Here is an 18,246-nt window from a genome sequence, read left to right on the forward strand (position 1 = left end):
ATGGAGGTTAGCGGACACAGTCTTTCCCCTCACCCTCTGCTTTGCCACAGCTCACCAGGATATCCCAGAAAGGACCTTATACCCTTGTCTTAGATTATCGAATAATCATTCCTTTGAACTCCGGAATAGAGTGATCTTTCTCCAACTTAAAACCATTATGTAGTTTCCCATCATCTACAGGGACTTTAGTCCAAGTTTTTCAACACAGCATCAGAGCTTTGGAATGATCTGGTTTCTGCCTGCCTCTATAATACCACCTATCTCTGCCTGCCTCAACGACCTCAGCCCCTGCCCCACACACTTTATGTGTCATCTACTTATCCACTTACCTGTTCCTTCCCCAAATCGTCACAACCCCTTCCTTGAATGTTGTTCTTCCTATTCCTTACTCCTTCCCATTCAGCCTGTCAAATATCTACTCACTTGATTTCCTTATACAATCATCATCTTTTCTGAACCCTTTCTTGGCTTACTACAAAGCTTAGCAGAATTGCCTACTACCTTTATTCCCTAAACACAAGTTTCCAGCACTGCACCTACAATTCTTTGTGACATTCATTTGTCCATATTCCCTACTAGCTTGTGTGATGTGATCCTTAGAATAAAAATTCTGTATTTTTCACCTTAATATTCCCAGCGTCAAGCACAGTTCCTGCATAAAATAAACACAATGAAGGCTTATTGGAGGTTGTTGGTAAATATAACTTGCTTGATGGCCTAAATCTGATGGATAGCATGTGTTTTTATATGAGCAAAGTCTATCAGGAGATAGAAAATAGGTGAGAAAGACATCTTAATGCGAAGTAAGTCCATGAATGTGTTCAACAGTCACAAGGCTTCAGCAAGCTGAATATTTTCCTGGAGCTACACCCTCTAAATTCCAAGGCATTTTGTATAGCCCATGAATGCTAGGTAGATTTTTGAGAAGTAGAAAGCTCTTTCTTACCTGCGTTCCAGTTCTCGAATGGACAGTATCACTCCTGAAGTGGATGGCTTCTGCTGTACAGTGGCCAGAAAGGTGAATTCACTCTTATTCCGGAACAGCTGAATTAATTTCTCACTCACACGAGGGGCTGCGTGGATCTCTCTTTCTGTATCTAGGAGTCAAGAAGGAAGAGCAGGAGAAACAGAAGGGAGAAAGAAGAGGAAGTGGAGGAGGAGAAGAGGAAGGAAAGAAGAAATACAGACGGGAAAAGAGGAGAGGGAATACGAGAAGGAAAAGGAGAAAAGATGCACAGTTAAAAATGCCTTGTCCAGAGGATCCGCGGTACAGTCTCCCTTTTCCCCTCTTGTCAGTAGTTTTCCATTTTCAGGTGCCACCCACCACTCCACACGGCTGCACGCATTCAAGGCAAAGCCTGGAAATGCCGTCTCAGCCACCGTGCCTGCTTGTCACTTTGACAAGTTCACAATTGGCCAGCCAGTGATTTTCTGACAGGAATTGTGATGGGACACGGAGCGATCTGGCCTGCTACAAACAGATTAAGCTGCTGAAAATAAGGTGAGAGGCAGTCTGATAAATGGGGTCCAAAATTCAGAGAATCCTGAGTTTAATAGGATCCAGTGCCACTCAGCAGTCTCTCATTTCCCTTTTCCCGTGGTCTCAGCTTCTTTCTCTCCACAATGCATCTAGGGAAACCTGTCCTTGCCTTGTACCCAGAAGAGATTTACTAGAGCTAATAATGCCAGACAACTCTGCTTTTGCTTAAAGGATAAATACAAGGCATGCTCATGATCCAACAGCGTGCCTGGAATTTCTCTGTAAACATTCAGTGGATGACTGTCCTCATGAAACGTTTATTAAAGTTGAGGCCAATTCAGCCGGCCTAGAGGTGTGGGAGGCAGCTAATCCTGCTCCTGGACAGAAATCTTTCTTTCTGCAACATCTGCATAATGAGAGACAGCCCTCATTTCAGGCTCACCCTTGTCATGATAAACTGGGCATTACGTCACTATTTTACACTATACTTTCTGGCAGCAGAAAGTAGGCACCAAAGGAGCTGAATTAGAGAAAACTATTCAGAGGATGACAAATGAACACCAAAGACGTGTTTGGTGGCCTTCTCTCATGCCCTGACCACGTCCTCTGACTGTACGATAACTACTTGGGTATTACTTGGGTATTTCTCCAGGACTGCCCGAGGAAGCTTTGAAAAACATAGAACTGCATTATTTACAATAGCCAAGATATGGAAACAGCCTAAGTGTCCATTAACAGATGAATGGATAAAGAAGCTGTGATATATACATACAATGGAATCCTACTCAGCCATAAAAAAGAATGAAATATTGCCATTTGCAGCAACATAGACGGACTTGCAGGGCATTATGCTAAATTAAAATAAGTCAGACAAAGACAAATATTGTATGATATCACTTATATGTGGAATCTAAAAAAACAACAAACTAGTGAACATAACCAAAAAGAAGCAGACTCACAGATATAGAGAACAAACTAGTGGTTACCAGTGGGGAGTACATAGGGGTGGGGCAGTGGGAGGTACAAGCTATCGGGCGTAAGACAGGTTCAAGGATGTATTGTACAACACAGAGACTATAGCTGATATTTTGTAATAACTGTAAACGGAAAGTAACCTTTAAAAATTGTATAAAAATTTTTTTAAAAGAAAAGAAAAACACAGAACTGCAAAGGCTGCATGGGCCAGGCAACATCACAGACTTGTATTCAGACCTTGAAGAACCTCATCCTGGAGAGTGGCTTTTAACAAAAAGAAATCCTTGAATTCTTGACCTCAGGCCTCAGTCTTCTCATCTGCAAAATGAGGGGGTTGGACTAGATGATTTCTCAGAGCCTCCCCAGCTTTATCTCCTATAATTCTATACATTGCTGTTTCAAGTTTGCAGCACAGAAAAGAACACCAGTCTTCTAGCTGTTCAAGTCTAGGCTATGGACAGTGGGAAGCAAGGTTGGTCCTCTTCCAAGGAGGGACCCAACCCCAAAACACTGTACCCACAGAAAACCTACCTCAGTGACATTTGCCTTTCTGCCCAAAGAAAGGCTTTCACTACTTTACTACTAAGTGGCATGCTGTCAGCTTTTGTCCAGGGCTGAGATAAGAGACAGCCACTTAGGGAATGCTTTTATGCCTTCTACAGAATCCTAGCCGAAGACTCTCCAGGATGATATTCAAAACCAATTAAATGTACGAAGAAATCACTTTGTAAACTAGGGATCATTAGCCAATGTTTGTTAATGTTATTTTTATTATTACTACTGCTGGGCAAAGAGCCTCATAATATATTTCACCTAGAATTTAGTGCCAGGAAAAAAACACTTGGTTCTTGAGCTTAATTTTGTTGTTTACTTTTTTTTCCTTTTTGCTACTTCCTACTTTACCCATCAATTAGGAATCAACTGATTGTTGGTGGCTGCCCAGGGAGCTCATTAGAGGATCCTGAAGCTTAGGCCCCATGCAAAGAGGGCCATGATTGATCAGCAATGCCTACTGGGCATTAAGTAAGTAAGTGAGTTAAGAATATCAGATCAGTTATGGGTATCCTCACCTCTCATTCAATTCTCCCTGGGGGAATATCATCAAGCCAGATGGCCAATGACCCCCAAACTTATATCTGCAACCTCAACCTCTCCCTTAAGTAACAGACTCATATATGCAGTATCCTTCTGAATATCTCCATATTCAGCATCTGAATATCTAACACCAAGTTGTATTCGCCCACTGAGCTCCTGTTCTCTCCCCCAGCCCTCTCTTATCTCCTAGAGTTCCCAGTCTTAGTAAATGGAACCGCCCACTTCCTCAGGCCAAAAAACTAGAAATTGTCCTCGATTTTTTCTTTTCCTACACCCTCCGTATTCAATCCGAGAGCATGTCATGAGGGCTCCCATGTCTGGCATCTGTCCATTTCTTCCCAGCTCTACTCTTCAAACTCTTGTCCAAGCTGCCATCATCTCTCCAACTGCATCCTCACTGGTCTCCGTGTTACCTTCCCTTCTCCATCCTCCACACAGCAGCCCAAGTGCCCTTCTTAAAGCAGAAATCAGGATCATTTCCATCTCTAAAACCCTCCAGTGGCTTCCCATTGCTCCCAGGATAAAATCAGGCTCTTCCGCATGGCCTTCACGGTCACACACAAATTGCCTCTTGCCTACCTCTCCCTTCTCCTCCAGCTCTCACTGCAAATGCAACCTCTGGTCCCTCCCTCCAACAGGGCCCCCATTAATGTCTAAAATGCCACTTTGGTGACTTCCTTCATACCACTTATCATAGTATATGTATTGGGATCAATTATTTCCTTGTATCACTTACCATAATCTTGTTTCATGTTCCTTACCTTATTTCCTTTCTTTCCCCACTAGGATGAAATAGCTCTACCTAGTCAATTTTCAAGAAACACTAAAAATGCTAATGTGATGAGGAAGCATCAGTAAAAACGTGTTAGGTGAAGGGAGGAGGCTGAAGAATGGAGAAGGAGAGAAATTAAACGATGCTGTTCACAAGCTCTTCTCTGCCTAATGTAGAAGAAACTTCATTTCCATTTTCCCTGACTTACAGGATGAGGAGGGTGGTGATTTTCAATGTCAACAAACATATACCTGCGTTTACGCTGTGCCAGGTATCAGCAAAAAGGTAAAAACCATTTCTGGCATCCAGGACAGCTACATAAGCAAGACAGTTACTTGGTGAAAACAGAGTAGGGCAATGCATAAAAGAAGGAAGGAAGGGACCCGGGGAGGCTGGGGATGACATCGTACAGGACGTAACTTTGAGCCTGAGTCAAAAAAGATGAATAAGCATTTACTGGACGGGAGAAATAGAGAGAAGAGGGCATTCCTTGCAGGATCGCTGCGAGGCTGTGAACACCCAGGTGTTTTCCATTATCCCGGCATTTTTCTTTCTCTGCAAGCCTCTCTCACTAAAAGTCCAGCAGGAAAGCATCTACTCAACCTAACATTGGAGGGAACTCTCCACTGATCGGTGAGTTGAGAGAGCAAAAACAGCAGCAGCCAGAAACAGGACAAAACAAACACACCAGGGCAGCCTGCCTCAGCCTTGACTGATGGTGAATTCAGGCGACGTCTCCGTAATCACAGCATGTGTACACTAAGAACCTCGACACGTGGCAGAACCTCGATATAGACATAGCACCTCCTTCTAGCCTGAGCCCCACATAAGCTTGTGGTTAAGATTGGCCCCGAAAGGTAAAGCAACACTTGCTAATTTGAAATGACAGTTGGCTTTTCATTCCTAAGTAGAGAGGAAATTTGCCATTTCAGAACTGTCAACTGTCCCCAGGGCAATTCCTACTGTGTGGAGAGAGGCACATGTCCCACTGTTAGGTCCTGGGGCCCTTCTTTGAGAACTTCGGATGTTACCGATCCAAGCACTTTCAAAGCAGCAGAAATCACAAGCAGGAAGTGGTAGGGACACCAGAAGACTCCCACTTAATGTGTAAGGGATTTCTCTCTCCATGAACAAGTTCACAATAATGTCCCATTAAACCTCCATTAGCTCCAGAAGCCTGAATGATAAAAAGCAAACACGTGTATGGCTTACGATAGTGCCAAGTGCAGGGTTAACTGCTTTGCGCATATCATCTAATTACAATAATCTTAGGAGTAGCCATTATTATCTTTCCTACTTTACATATGAGAAAACTAAGGTTTACGGAATTTAAATGATTTTTCTAAAAGACACTGGGCTAGGAGTCCACGGTTCTGAGATCCCAGCCTTGCAGGCTCATTCCATATGCTACACTCTTCACTGTGCTATGTCTACTGTTTGCCAATATGTGGAACCTCAGGGCTTGGTGCCTGTGGAAAAGGGACAAATCATCATACACCCAGCGCCTGACGCTGTATTCACTCGGGAAATATTTATGAACAATCTATTTGTACAACCCCTGAGCTAAATAACAATCCCCCGTTTTACAGGTAAAGAAACTGAGACACAGAGAAGTTTTATGGCTTGCCCAAGGTCACACAACATATGACTGGAGATAAAATTGAGTCTTGCTCCAGCAGAGTTGATCAGGACACTCCATAGCATTCGCCTGGCACTCCTGCTTACGTTTTCATTCGCCTGTCTTTCCTCTCTCCCACCTGCTTCATCCTGTGCTCCAGCCACACAAGCCTCCTGCCTCTTCTTCCCACGGCCATGTTCCTTCCCGCCTTGGTATATTCTCTTCTTCAGTGACCTCTCTTCTTTCTCTCTTCTGTGGATACCAGCTTAATCGTTACTCCTTCAGGCCAGCTCTCCCTGACCATCCCAGACCAGCTAGAATTCCCTATGTTGTCTTCACTGTACTTCTTGTAAATATCAAGTCTTTATGTGTCTAATCATTTTATTGTGTGGCATCCCTTCATTAATGGCTATCATGCCTACTGGACTACATTCCACGGGGAATGGTTTATCGATAGATACTCACACTCAGCATGTTGCCTGGCACATGGTAGAACCTCAAAAAATGCATTAGTAATATTTCTTGATTCCAAAGCCTGGAACACAACAGGGGAGGTTTACCAAAGACACTCAACTATAACCCCAACCTGCTGAGAAAAAGTACATTAACATAATGAGCCACCTAAGGGATAATAAAGCCAGCTAAGCATCCCTAACTCCTCTATTTGGGGTCTAAACCCAAGGAACCCTGTGACACATGGTATTAATCATTTTTATAATTACTATATGACTCAAAAAAAGAGATTCAGGTGGCCCCATAATTTTACTAATTAGATCATCATGGTGGAGGAGCTAAGCTCTTCTTATAAATATTTTAAAATACCGGTAAGGAATATCAATGCATCCCCTTGTCACTAAGAAGTTAGCAAACTGTGATCACTCCTTCTCTTCAGGCTGTCCCCCTACACTGGCACCATAACCTACCAGTGGTCAAGTCTCCCCCCCTAACCCTCATCCCTCCACCCCCATCTCAGTTGGATGCCTCATAATAAAGATAGGGGTAAAGCATGGATGCCAGCTCTATCTGAATCACAGGACAGGAGAACAACAACAACAACAAAAGGCTGATAAAGATTTTTTTAATAAAAAGACTGCATTGTATAAGCTACAAACTTGCAGTTATAAGATGAATAAGTTCTAGGGATGTAATGTACAGCATGGTGACTGTAGTTAACAATACCATATTGGCTACTTGAAAGTTGCTGAGGGACTTCCCTGGTGGCACAGTGGTTAAGAGTCTGCCTGCCGATGCAGGGGACACGGGTTCGATCCTTGGTCCGGGAAGATCCCCCATGCCAGGAGCAACTAAGCCCGTGCACCACAACTACTGAGCCAGTACTCTAGAGCCCACAATCCACAACTACTGAGCCCATGCTCTGCAACAAGAGAAGCCACCACAATGAGAAGCCCACACACCGCCACGAAGAGTAGCCCCCGCTTGCCACAACTAGAGAAAGTCAACGCTCAGCAACAAAGACCCAACGCAGCCAAAAATAATTAAATACATTTAAAAAAGAAAAAGTTGCTAAGAGATCTTAAAAGTCCTCATCACAAGAAAAAAATTTCTAATTATATGAGATGATGGATGTTAACTAAATTTACTGAGGTAATCATTTTGCAGTATACATGTATCAAATCATTAAGCTGTACACTTTAATACAATGTTACATACCAATTATATCTCATTAAAACTGGGGCAGGGAGGAGAGGGAAGACTGCTTCGTATAGCAAAAAAGCTATCCAGGGAATGATTGTAAATTAGACTGTATACAATGGAAAATTACGTAGGATAACATAATATCAAAGGTATTAGAATAGCACAGGAAATTCCTAGGCAATAATGTCAAACAGGGACACAATTTTATGTACAATGTCACATCAAGTACATAAAAAATGTATTTACTGATTCATAGCAGAAAGAGATGATGGCCTTTAATCAAAATGTTAGCATTGGGAGCTAATCTGGGTGACATGTTTCTCCTTTCCACATGTCTCAATTTTCTAGATTGTATTATTATTTCCAGAATTATTGTAAGGAAAAAACAATCAGTTTTGTTATAGAAACAGGGGAGAAGCAGAGAGGGCATCCTACAAAAGAAGAAAATAAGCATCAACCACCCAGCTTTCAATCATGAAATTGTGTCTCTTTAAATTAGTGAGATCCTACCTCCTCTCCCTCCAGCCAAGCTCAACCAGGTCCGGCTTCCCATGGAATAACACTCCCCCTCCTTAAAGCAGAGGACTGGCCAGCTCCCAGAATGGCCTGCTGGGGCATTTCTCATGAGCTGAGACCCTCAGCTCATGAGAGCTCAGGCTGATGGGATTGAGGTGTATTTTGGTCATAACTGACAGTCAAGTCAGGTGTCATTTTAATCCACACTCATGGTCAAGAGTCTGAGAACGCAGAGGTATGCCCACCACATGGTGGATGAAGTTGCCCAGAAGGTTGTCAAGTACAGGCAAGGACATTGTTCCCAGCACGGGATGCTCTCTGGGTTGCTACAAAAGACATGAGGACAGTCCTGGTCCCAGCCCTCTGCGAATTGCTCACTCAACCATCCGATCATTAGCTCATTAATTCTTCACCTTTAAAACCTTTATCGAGCACTCTTCTGAACCAGGCACTATGGACACAAAACTGACTAAAACACATCTTTTATCTGCCAGGGGCTAAGCATCTAGTAATAAAGACACAAACATAAATGAATGGGAACTGTTCCGTTGTTCAGTTCAGAGGCAAAAGAAAAGTTAGTATGCTCAGGAGGCAGCACATGGCTGGGATAACCTGGAGCAGGACCAGAGAGCTCCCCCTCAGAGACCTGATCCTCCCAATATGGGACAGTGCGGGGTAGCGGTTAAGCGCTCAGACTCCAGAGCCTGACTGGCTCATATTCCAGCTTCACCACTTACTAGTTGTGTGACCATGGACTCATTAACCTCTCTGTGCCTCAGCTTCCTCGTCTGTAAAATGGGAATAAAACTGCATCTGTCTCATACAGATAGTATAAAGATTCACACATGTTAATCTCTTAAAACAGTGCCTGCCACACAGGAAGAACAGGCCAACTGTTTATCTGCAACACAGCTGGGGCAGGCCCTGAGTCCTGGAGGATGGGGTGTACCAAGTTATGCCAGCCACCGCCCTGCCAGGAGAGCCTTGGGGCCGTGGCAGATTATGGCTGTGGCCCAGCAGGAGGGCAACGGGCGGGTGAACAGGGGTTGCCAGCCATGGCTGGAGGAATGATGAGTGGCCAGTTCTCTCTTCTCTTAAACTAAAAAGTAGGCAGAGTCTATTGAGCTCCCAGCTACTCCAACCTAGGTCCAGCCAGCCGACCGACATCCAAACATCTCTGAATTTTTGCTGTGTGCTAGATGTTGAGCTAAGGACTTTAAATATACTTCCTAATTTAATCCTTACAGCAGCCCAGTGATGTCAGTATTGCTATCTCCGTCTCATAAATGAGGTACAAAGAGCTAAGAAACTCTCTAAGTATCGTCACTGGATTTCAAACTCAGATCTGTGTACTGCCAACCACGACACACCACCGCCTCTCTACCCTGTTCACCCATCTCAGCCCAACTGGTGTTTGAACGCCAGCTCCACCATGTAGCCTCTGTGAGAGGTTGGGTAACTCAGCTTCCTTCCTTCATCCTTGAGTTGCCCCGTGTGTAAACACAGTGGTAATACCACCCACGTGGCAGGGCTCAGTAAGGAGTATGCCTACCATATAGCTTGTGCTCCAGAAGTATTTCCCCTTCCCTGGCCTCTCTTTAGGACAGCATTTCTGAGATGCTTTGCAAAGATGGCTCAGAAATCTACACACTGGAAGTCTGAGCTTTAACATTTGCCAGTGGGTTCACACATGACCACATTTCATATTCATAATAACCCATTAGGCAGGCATTAATAACCTCCCTTTAAAGGTAAGGAATCTCTGGTGTGTACAAGTTAAGTGACTCACCCAAGATCCTACCTCCAGCAAGTAGAGATGTGTCTTCTGACTCCAACTTTTCAGCTCTTTCTGTATCTTTCTGTACGACTTCCCTAAGCCCCAGACAAGGAAGAATCTTTAAACTTCTCCACTCCACTCCAATGCCAGGTGTCCCCTACCTAAGGGGCACCGCTCCTCCAAAACCCTAAACTGCCCCATATATTGAGCGTGCACTCTCTAGCCTGTTTGAAAAGTTTGGAACAATGGGCTAACCTTATTATAATTACTTCCCTTTTGTGCACAGGCCTAATTCTCAGGCTTAAGAGAGACATTTTCAATGCTGTACTGGCCTTGACCTTGCCACATCTACTCAAATTCAATAGTAAACAGTGAGGCATCATGTTCAACCGCCAAGCTCTCTAGTTTATGATTATTCATTATAAATCATTTTTACATGTTGCTTCAAACACTGTTCAAGAATAAAAATCTGCCTGCACTGAAATGCACAGTGATTTTAATATGCAAACCTCCTACAGAGATGATGTCTCATTTTAATTATTGTTTCGGTTTAATGGGTTTTCATTAAATTAAAGGATGGCGCAATTACGAGGGTGAACAGCTAATGTTTCAAAGGTAAGCTCCCGTGGCTCTGTGGGCAAAGAGACAGTTGTGGCATCTACAAGCAGAAAGCGACACTCTTCCAGATAAGCCTGTATTCCGCCTGATGGAAAACAGCGCTGGCTATTTCTTTTCCCAGCTTTCAGAACAGAGCTGGCATCTCCTCATGGTGATAGGCAAAGAGCTCTAAGCATGTGTTTTACTTGAGGTATCTTAATCACATAACTTTTCTATCAGGAATCCAAGCACCCCTGTTCGTGAGGCCAGGAAGTGCTCTTAAAAGCCCACCTGCAAGGCTAGATGCCAAACCACAGGAAGATACTCCTGATGTATGTGAGGGTCTTCCCCCTCACATGCAAGTAATTTACTTGGTTTTGTGGATGAATGTCTGACTTCCCACCTCTGGGAAAGTGGTCCAACTTCAACACAGGCTGCAATGACCAAAATCATATTAATTAGCAAACTGTCAGGAGCTCAAGTGAGAAACAATTTTGGTGGCCTCAGAGATATTTCACCCCAGAAACTGCACAAACTTAGCACTTGGGGACCAACAGGGTAGCATTTCCTCAGACAGAGGTGACAGAATGAATGAGCAGTAAGGAATGAGGGGAGGGTCAGAGGTAAAATCTGCTTTATTGGGGTCCCAGTGGTCAGAGGTGAGGGGTATGACTCCATAGTGGAGGAGGTAGGGACTCCGCATGGCAGAAGTCTGTACCTGGGGAGACAGAGGGAGCTTGGCAAACCTCAAATGTGTGCTTTCTTTCTCTCCAAGTAAGCTGAAGGAAAAAGAGGGAAGCTACAGGAGGTCCTTCCAGAAATAATTGGCCTATTAGGTTAGGGCAGGCCCGGTCACTATACATGCCAAGAAAGTAATATGGTAACGTCTCACTATGCTATGCAAAGGAGGGAAAAAGAAATCCTTTCCACAACAGAGAGAAATCATAAAGCAGCATCGGTCCCAGGTAACACAGGAAGAACTAAGTGACGAATGAGGTACCCTCGCTGCTCAGCACCGCCCTACCCCCAGCCTGATACTGACCACCTGTCAGGGCCCCTACTTGCTGGCATGGCCACTGGAGAAGGTTCTTTGCTCTATTATTTCAAGTGCCCTGAATATTTCCGAAGGGATAATAATTTGGAACTCCTCAGTGGAATGTTTTCTTTTCAGCTCCTTTATTTCCACTGTCCTAAAAAGCACATCATCAGGTCTAAGATCACATGTGTTAATCTAATTACATGCCTTGTTAGCTGATTAGTTCCAGAGTCACTGCTGGGGAGGCCTCCCACACTATTTATCTGTCTGCATTGCCTGCTGGGTGTGCTTCCTGGCTTCTGGAAAGTGTAATTACCGGCCTTTCAAACCCTGTGCTGAGGAGGGTCAGTAAAGCTTTCTGGACACCTGAAACTCCAGGCTTTGAACAGAAGCTCCAAGAAATGTGGGATGAGTGCAGAAAGGGGCTCTGGGTGTGGATTCTGGCAGACTTGCCGTGTTTCTTTGAAAACTGACCTCTTTAATGTTTCATAGGATCAGAATACAATCTTTAATGTCACCCTTAAAATGAATCGTTGGAGATGCTGCTTGCCTGAATTCAAAGCCAACTGCCATCTGGCTACTGGATCCTTCTCCACCAATTTCCCACGGCCACCCTCCCAAACAAGATCTACAACCAAGGGTTCAAATTACAATCCCTACTTACTGAGGCTTTTGTAAAGAAATGAAAATGTTGATTTGGGGGAAAATTGGTCTTTGATCGTTGTCGCACATAATTTGGCTCTGGCACTTCCTAGGGTAACAACACTGAGTCAGTTTTCAGTAAATTACTCCTTCAGTGTATTAAATAGTGTCTTTATGATTAATTCATCTCAAAGAGTGCCCGGTAGGTTTCCAAGGAGTCTTTTCTACCTGGGTATGATCTGACTCAGCCAGAAGATTTTTTTTTTAATTTTTGGCCATGCCCCACGGCATGTGGGATCTTAGTTCCCCGACCGGGGATCGAACCCGCACCCGCTGCAGTGGGAGCGCGGAGTCCTAACCCCTGGACCGCCAGGGAAGTCCCAGCAGATACTCTTTCCAGCCACGAACCACCTGAACCACTCCCACCGCGAGTGGTTGTTCGCTGACCCTCGGGCGAGCTCTCTCGGGCCCCAGGTGAGCCCTGGGAGTGCAGAGCACGTGTGGTGCCTGGGGCAGTGCCCGGCACAGGTGAGGAGCTCCACGGGCATGGGATCTCAACTCTCCTCCCACCTGGAGTTCCAGCCACCTTCTCCAGGCCGATGCAAAGCCTGCCCATCTCGCGAGACCCAACCCAATTCCTGTAACTCCATGAAGCTCTGGAGCCCCCAGTTCAGCATGCTTTCCCCCTTCACTCCAAGATTCAATCACTCGCTAAAACATATTCTTGGAGCGTGTTCTCTGTGGCAGGCGCCGGGCCACGGTAAATAAGACAGACTCGGTCTGGACAGAGACATGCAGCCAGTATCTGTAGCTGCACTGACCACTACCACCCACTGTGACCCATCTTACATTCTGCATCTTGCCAAATCCAATGGTCGGTTCTCTATCCTCCGCCTAACTAACCTCTCAACAACCTGGCAACAGCTGTCCTCTCCCTCCTTTTTGAGGCACTCTGTCTTTTGGACACTGCATTCTTCTGGGTTTCCTCCTACCTCTCCAGCCACCTTGAGGCTCCTTCATACCCTCATCTGCCTGCTCTCTGTCAGGGTGTCTCAGGGTACATCCGTCCATCAGCAAGCCCTGAGCTCCACCTCCATCACCACCGAGACCCTCCATCCTCTTGACTGTAATACTGCAGCAGTTGCCAAATGCCAACTTGCTTCCACTTGTTTCTTTCCCCCTCCTCTCCTCTCCCCGCTCCTCTCTGACTTTCTCTCTCTCATGTAGCAATTGGAGAATCAAGGAAATCTTTTTCATACTTAAATCACATCATATCAATCCCCTCGACCCCTTACTTTAAACCCTCAAACAGCTGCCTGTATTAGTTTCCTGTTGCTGTTATAACAAATCACTGCAAACTTAGTGGCTTAAAACAACACAAACTTACTATCCTATGGTTCTGGAGGTCAGAAGGCTGAAATGGGTTTCACTGAACCAAAACTAAGATGTAGGCAGGGCCGCCCTCCCTCCAGAAGCTCTAGGGGAGAATCCATTTACCTTACCTTTTCCGTGGTTCATGTCCCCTTCCTAATCCTCCAAGTTAGCTTTGTAGCAACTTAGAATCTCTCTCTGCCTTCATCTTTACATCACCCGCCCTCTGACGGAACTTCCTGTTTCCGTCTTATAGGACGCTTGTGATTACATTGGGCCCACCTGGATAATGCAGGATCACCTCCCCACCAGAAGATGCTTAACTTAATCACATCTTCGAAGTTGTTTTTAATCATGTAAAGTAACACAGTCACAGGTTCTGGGGATTAGGACAGAATATCTTTGGGTGGGGGAGGGTCACTTCTCAACCTACCACACTGACCAGCACAATTGAAATAAGACCCTAACTCCTTACAATAGCCTGAAAGACCCTGCGTGGCTTGGTGTTGCTGCTGGGGCTGAAACAAAGACCAAGCTTTTACTTTGGCCCTGGCCGCACCCTCCGACCTCCTCGGGTACTTCCACCCACACTGGCCATCCTTGTGCCCCTTAAACTTGTTTGATCCAAGGGTTTTCGTACCAGCTCTTCCAAAAATGTCAGCTCTGGAGCAAAACAGCCTGAATTCAATTCTCAGCTTTGCCACTTACTGGACCTAACCTTGGCCACATGATTTAACCTCCCTGTGCCTCTGTTTTCCTTTCTGTAAAATGGGGCTCATAATACCCATCTCCCTGTTAGGACTATTATGGATTATTTTAAGGATGAAATTAGTTAACAAATGTAAAGAATCTAAAACAGTGCCTAGCACATAAAAAGTGTTCATCATTAATCATGTAAGTGATCAGGAATGATACTATTATCTTTGCATGGCTGGCTTCTTCATTCAGGCATCAGCTCAAATACCTCCTCTGCAAGGAAGCCTTCCCCAATAATCCTATCTATCTAAAGTCTCTCCTCTCCTTCTCTTTCTCTCCTTGGTATTGCTGCTTTATTTCCTTCATTGTCTATATGGCTATCTATAGTTACTAATTTATGAGTATACTTGTTCACCGTGATTCCCCATCAATGCTGGAACCAAAGCTTCAGGAACCCAGAGACTCTGTCTTTTCTCCGCTACATCTCTAACAGCCAGAACAGTGCCCATCACGTGGGTGTGCAATAAATATTTTTGAATGAATGAATATGATATATTTCTGGTTCTCTCATCCCTGCACCTGGACCTAAGGGCCCCCAAGGGCAGAGCATTTTCCACATTCCTCTTGTGTAATCAGGACCCAGCACAGTGGCTGGCACACGGCAGCATAGCAGACTCACAGTTAATGCTTGCTGATTGATTAATATATAAATGAGCTTTAGAGGCACCTTTAAGATAAGGGCTCTAAAAAAAATATCATTCTCCAGCCAGTCACTCAAAGACTGAGAGAGAAGGGATTCCAAAGTTACACATGGAAAAAAGCAAGATTCAAAGCAAAAGTCCAGCATAGAGAACAGACTTGTGGTTGCCAAGCGGGGAGGGGATTGGGGGGAAGCATAGAGTCAGAGGTTGGGATTAGCAGATGCAAAGTATTATACATAGAATGGATAAACAACAAGGTCCTAGTGTATAACTATATTCAATATCCTATGAGAAACCATAATGGAAAAGAATATTAAAAAAAGAATGTATATATATGTATAACTAAATCTCTTTGCCGTACAGTAGAAATTAACACATTATAAATCAACTATACTTCAACTAAAATAACAACACTAAAAATTTTTAAAAACAAAGCAGACATCCAGGAAGCTGTGCTCCCAAGCTTGCCCTGTCCCCAGCACACCCTAGTGGGTCAGGCAGCTTTCTAATTATGGTGAGATCTTCGATTTAAAGGAAATATCAAAAAGGATGCTGTGGCTAGCTTATGCATGAAATATACAGTTAAAAGCCAATTGCCAGGGCTTCCCTGGTGGTGCAGTGGTTGGGGGTCTGCCTGCTAATGCAGGGGACACGGGTTCGAGCCCTGGTCTGGGAGGATCCCGCATGCCACGGAGCAGCTGGGCCCGTGAGCCACAATTACTGAGCCTGCACGTCTAGAGCCTGTGCTCCGCGCAACAAGAGAGGCCGCGATAGTGAGAGGCCCGCGCACCACGATGAAGAGTGGCCCCCGCTTGCTGCAACTAGAGAAAGCCCTCGCACAGAAACGAAGACCCAACACAGCCATAAATAAATAAATAAATAATTTTAAAAAAAAATTAAAAAAAAAAAAAGCCAATTGCCAGGGAAACTTCTGCCAAGCCCTAAGTACCCGCCACCCTGTGTTTCTCCTTTCCACTGATGCCTGCAGCTCATAAATGCGTAGGCAGACGGGGGGCCTTCTCCCTTAAGGTACCTCGCACCCGGAGACTCAGGGAAGTAGTCTGGGGTGGAGCCGGCATCAGGATTGATTTAAGTGTCCCAAGTGATTGTAAGAAGCAGCCACAGCTGAGAACTGGGTCCTGTGCGGAGTCCTGGCTCCAGGTCCACAGTGATAACGTGACCAGCCTCAGGCCAGGCGCAGCGCCAGCATGTCAGTTTAGCCCTCAGTGTTCTCCACCGCTCTCCCAACCTACATGTCACGTTTCATCAAGTCCAAGGTGGCACAGATTACAAGATACACCGTTACTTTACACACCTTACAAAGAACACCAAAAGCTACCCATTAGGACTTTGACACACTATTGATCATAAGACCGTTTATTACATAACTACAAAAATGTGAGGGGCTTCCCTGGTGGCGCAGTGGTTGAGAATCTGCCTGCCAATGCAGGGGACATGGGTTCGAGCCCTGGTCTGGGAAGATCCCACATGCCGCGGAGCAACTAGGCCCGTGAGCCACAACTACTGAGCCTGCGCGTCTGGAGCCTGTGCTCTACAACAAGAGAGGCCACAATAGTGAGAGGCCCGCGCACCACGATGAAGAGTGGCCCCCGCTTGCCGCAACTAGAGAAAGCCCTCACACAGACACGAAGACCCAACAGCCAAAAATAAAAATAATAAATAAATAATAAATAAAAAAAAAATGTGAATGTGTGTGTCTTAGAATCAATGGGATATAGTATAAAATTTCCCAGATTTCATATAAAGATCCAGACCTCCAGTAAAAAATTAAATGATCTGGCAGCAGGGCCCACATTCCCACAGGTAACAATGCAGTGAATGCGGCATTGAGGAGATAACAGGGCACTGCACGATGTCGCCCGTTGTCTGCATTCCCTCGTCGGTGCACAGTGTACTCAGCAATGACCTGGCCGACCCTCCGTGCATCTGGGATCGCAACCCGACCCCGGCGCAGCTCTAACATGTGCTAATACCACACACTCTACATACACCCAGGCTCCACACAAAACCTCCATCCCCTGCCTTCCCAGGCCCTTCCCGGCTCACTCAGGTGCTTCTCCACAGATGCTGGGGCTCTGGTAACAGGTATCCCTGAGGTTTGGATCCTCTCAGCCCTTGGTGTGGCCAGGAAGAGTACTTTAGGCAAAAAAAAAAACAGCCCCCTTGTCTTTTCCCCAGTGTAATATAAAAATATAGCCATTTTCCTCATGTGCCATGATATGAGAAAGGTTGGGAAACACTGCCCTGTGTGGAAGTGGAATTTGAGATCAGAAGATCTTGGATCCACCATCAGTCCTGGCACTTAGTATCTGAGTGACAGGTCATTCAATCCCCCTGAAACTCAGTTTCTCCTCCATTAAATGGCAACTAATATAATGATGATACTTATATCACAGAATCTGCATGACATGTACATGTAACCATCTACATGAACAGTTTTTTAAAATGTTTGTCACTGTCACTTTCTTCCCTGTCTGAGTGCCAGGGTTGGACGACACCACACGAGTTGGGCACGTGCGGAGACTATGTGGAGAAGGCTTTCTCTCACCGGCTTTCAAGTCACTTACAATCCGGCAGTGTGAACAAGTGGAGAGAACACCATAGGATGAAAATAAATCCTGAGTGAGTAAATAAGCTTACAATGAATCCATCACTAATTTGGGCCAGAGATGGGGAGGCCATGAGCATACGGATGGAGGGGAATGGTAGGCATCTCCGGATAAATTAGGAAATAGACGAGGATCACTCAAGCCCTGTGTCAGCAGAGAGGGCCACTGGAACAACAGTGGGCCTCTTTTCTTTTTTTTTTTTCCAGTGAAATTGATGTCTTTTTACAAAAGCACTTCAGCTTACTCTTTCAAATTCATGATGTAAACCAACAGCTTCTGTCCTAAACTCTTTGTTGCTGTCCCACAACATCTATAGGGTGTAAGGCATACTTATAAGTGGACTTTCCTGCCACTATTCCCCCAAATCTCCCCGTACAAGGCATACCACACAATCCAGACCCCACATTCTAAAAAAAAAAAAAAAAAAGATAAAAATAAAAAAACAAGAATGCCATATTTTATCAACCACAGAGTAATAATGTAAGAAAGATAAATGCAAAGATGCCTGTCAGCGTTTCTATTTATGTGTAACCACCGCTGTCGCCCTCTCCTTAATTATGCTCTTATTCACTACAGGCATAGAGTCTGTCAGTGTGGGTCCAGGTGTAATTGAGCCCAGGAGCCCCGACCAGCAAAACGACGTACCACACACTCAGCCATTCCGTGCAACTTTTTCAAATGAAT

General features: G+C 45.0%; 1 protein-coding gene across 2 annotated transcripts in view; it reads right to left on the minus strand.

Annotated features, from left to right (window-relative positions):
• The window catches only part of NELL1 (neural EGFL like 1), an 858,172-nt gene that overhangs the window by 773,869 nt on the left and 66,057 nt on the right, over positions 1 to 18,246 (minus strand). For both annotated transcript variants that reach the window (XM_057553940.1, XM_057553939.1), the window contains exon 3: positions 947 to 1,097. In XM_057553940.1, the coding sequence (XP_057409923.1) occupies positions 947 to 1,097 (151 nt within the window). The remainder of the gene's footprint in view (positions 1 to 946; positions 1,098 to 18,246) is intronic.

The sequence above is a fragment of the Balaenoptera acutorostrata genome, chromosome 9 (genome assembly GCF_949987535.1).
Source record: "Balaenoptera acutorostrata chromosome 9, mBalAcu1.1, whole genome shotgun sequence".
Classification (NCBI taxonomy): domain Eukaryota; kingdom Metazoa; phylum Chordata; class Mammalia; order Artiodactyla; family Balaenopteridae; genus Balaenoptera; species Balaenoptera acutorostrata.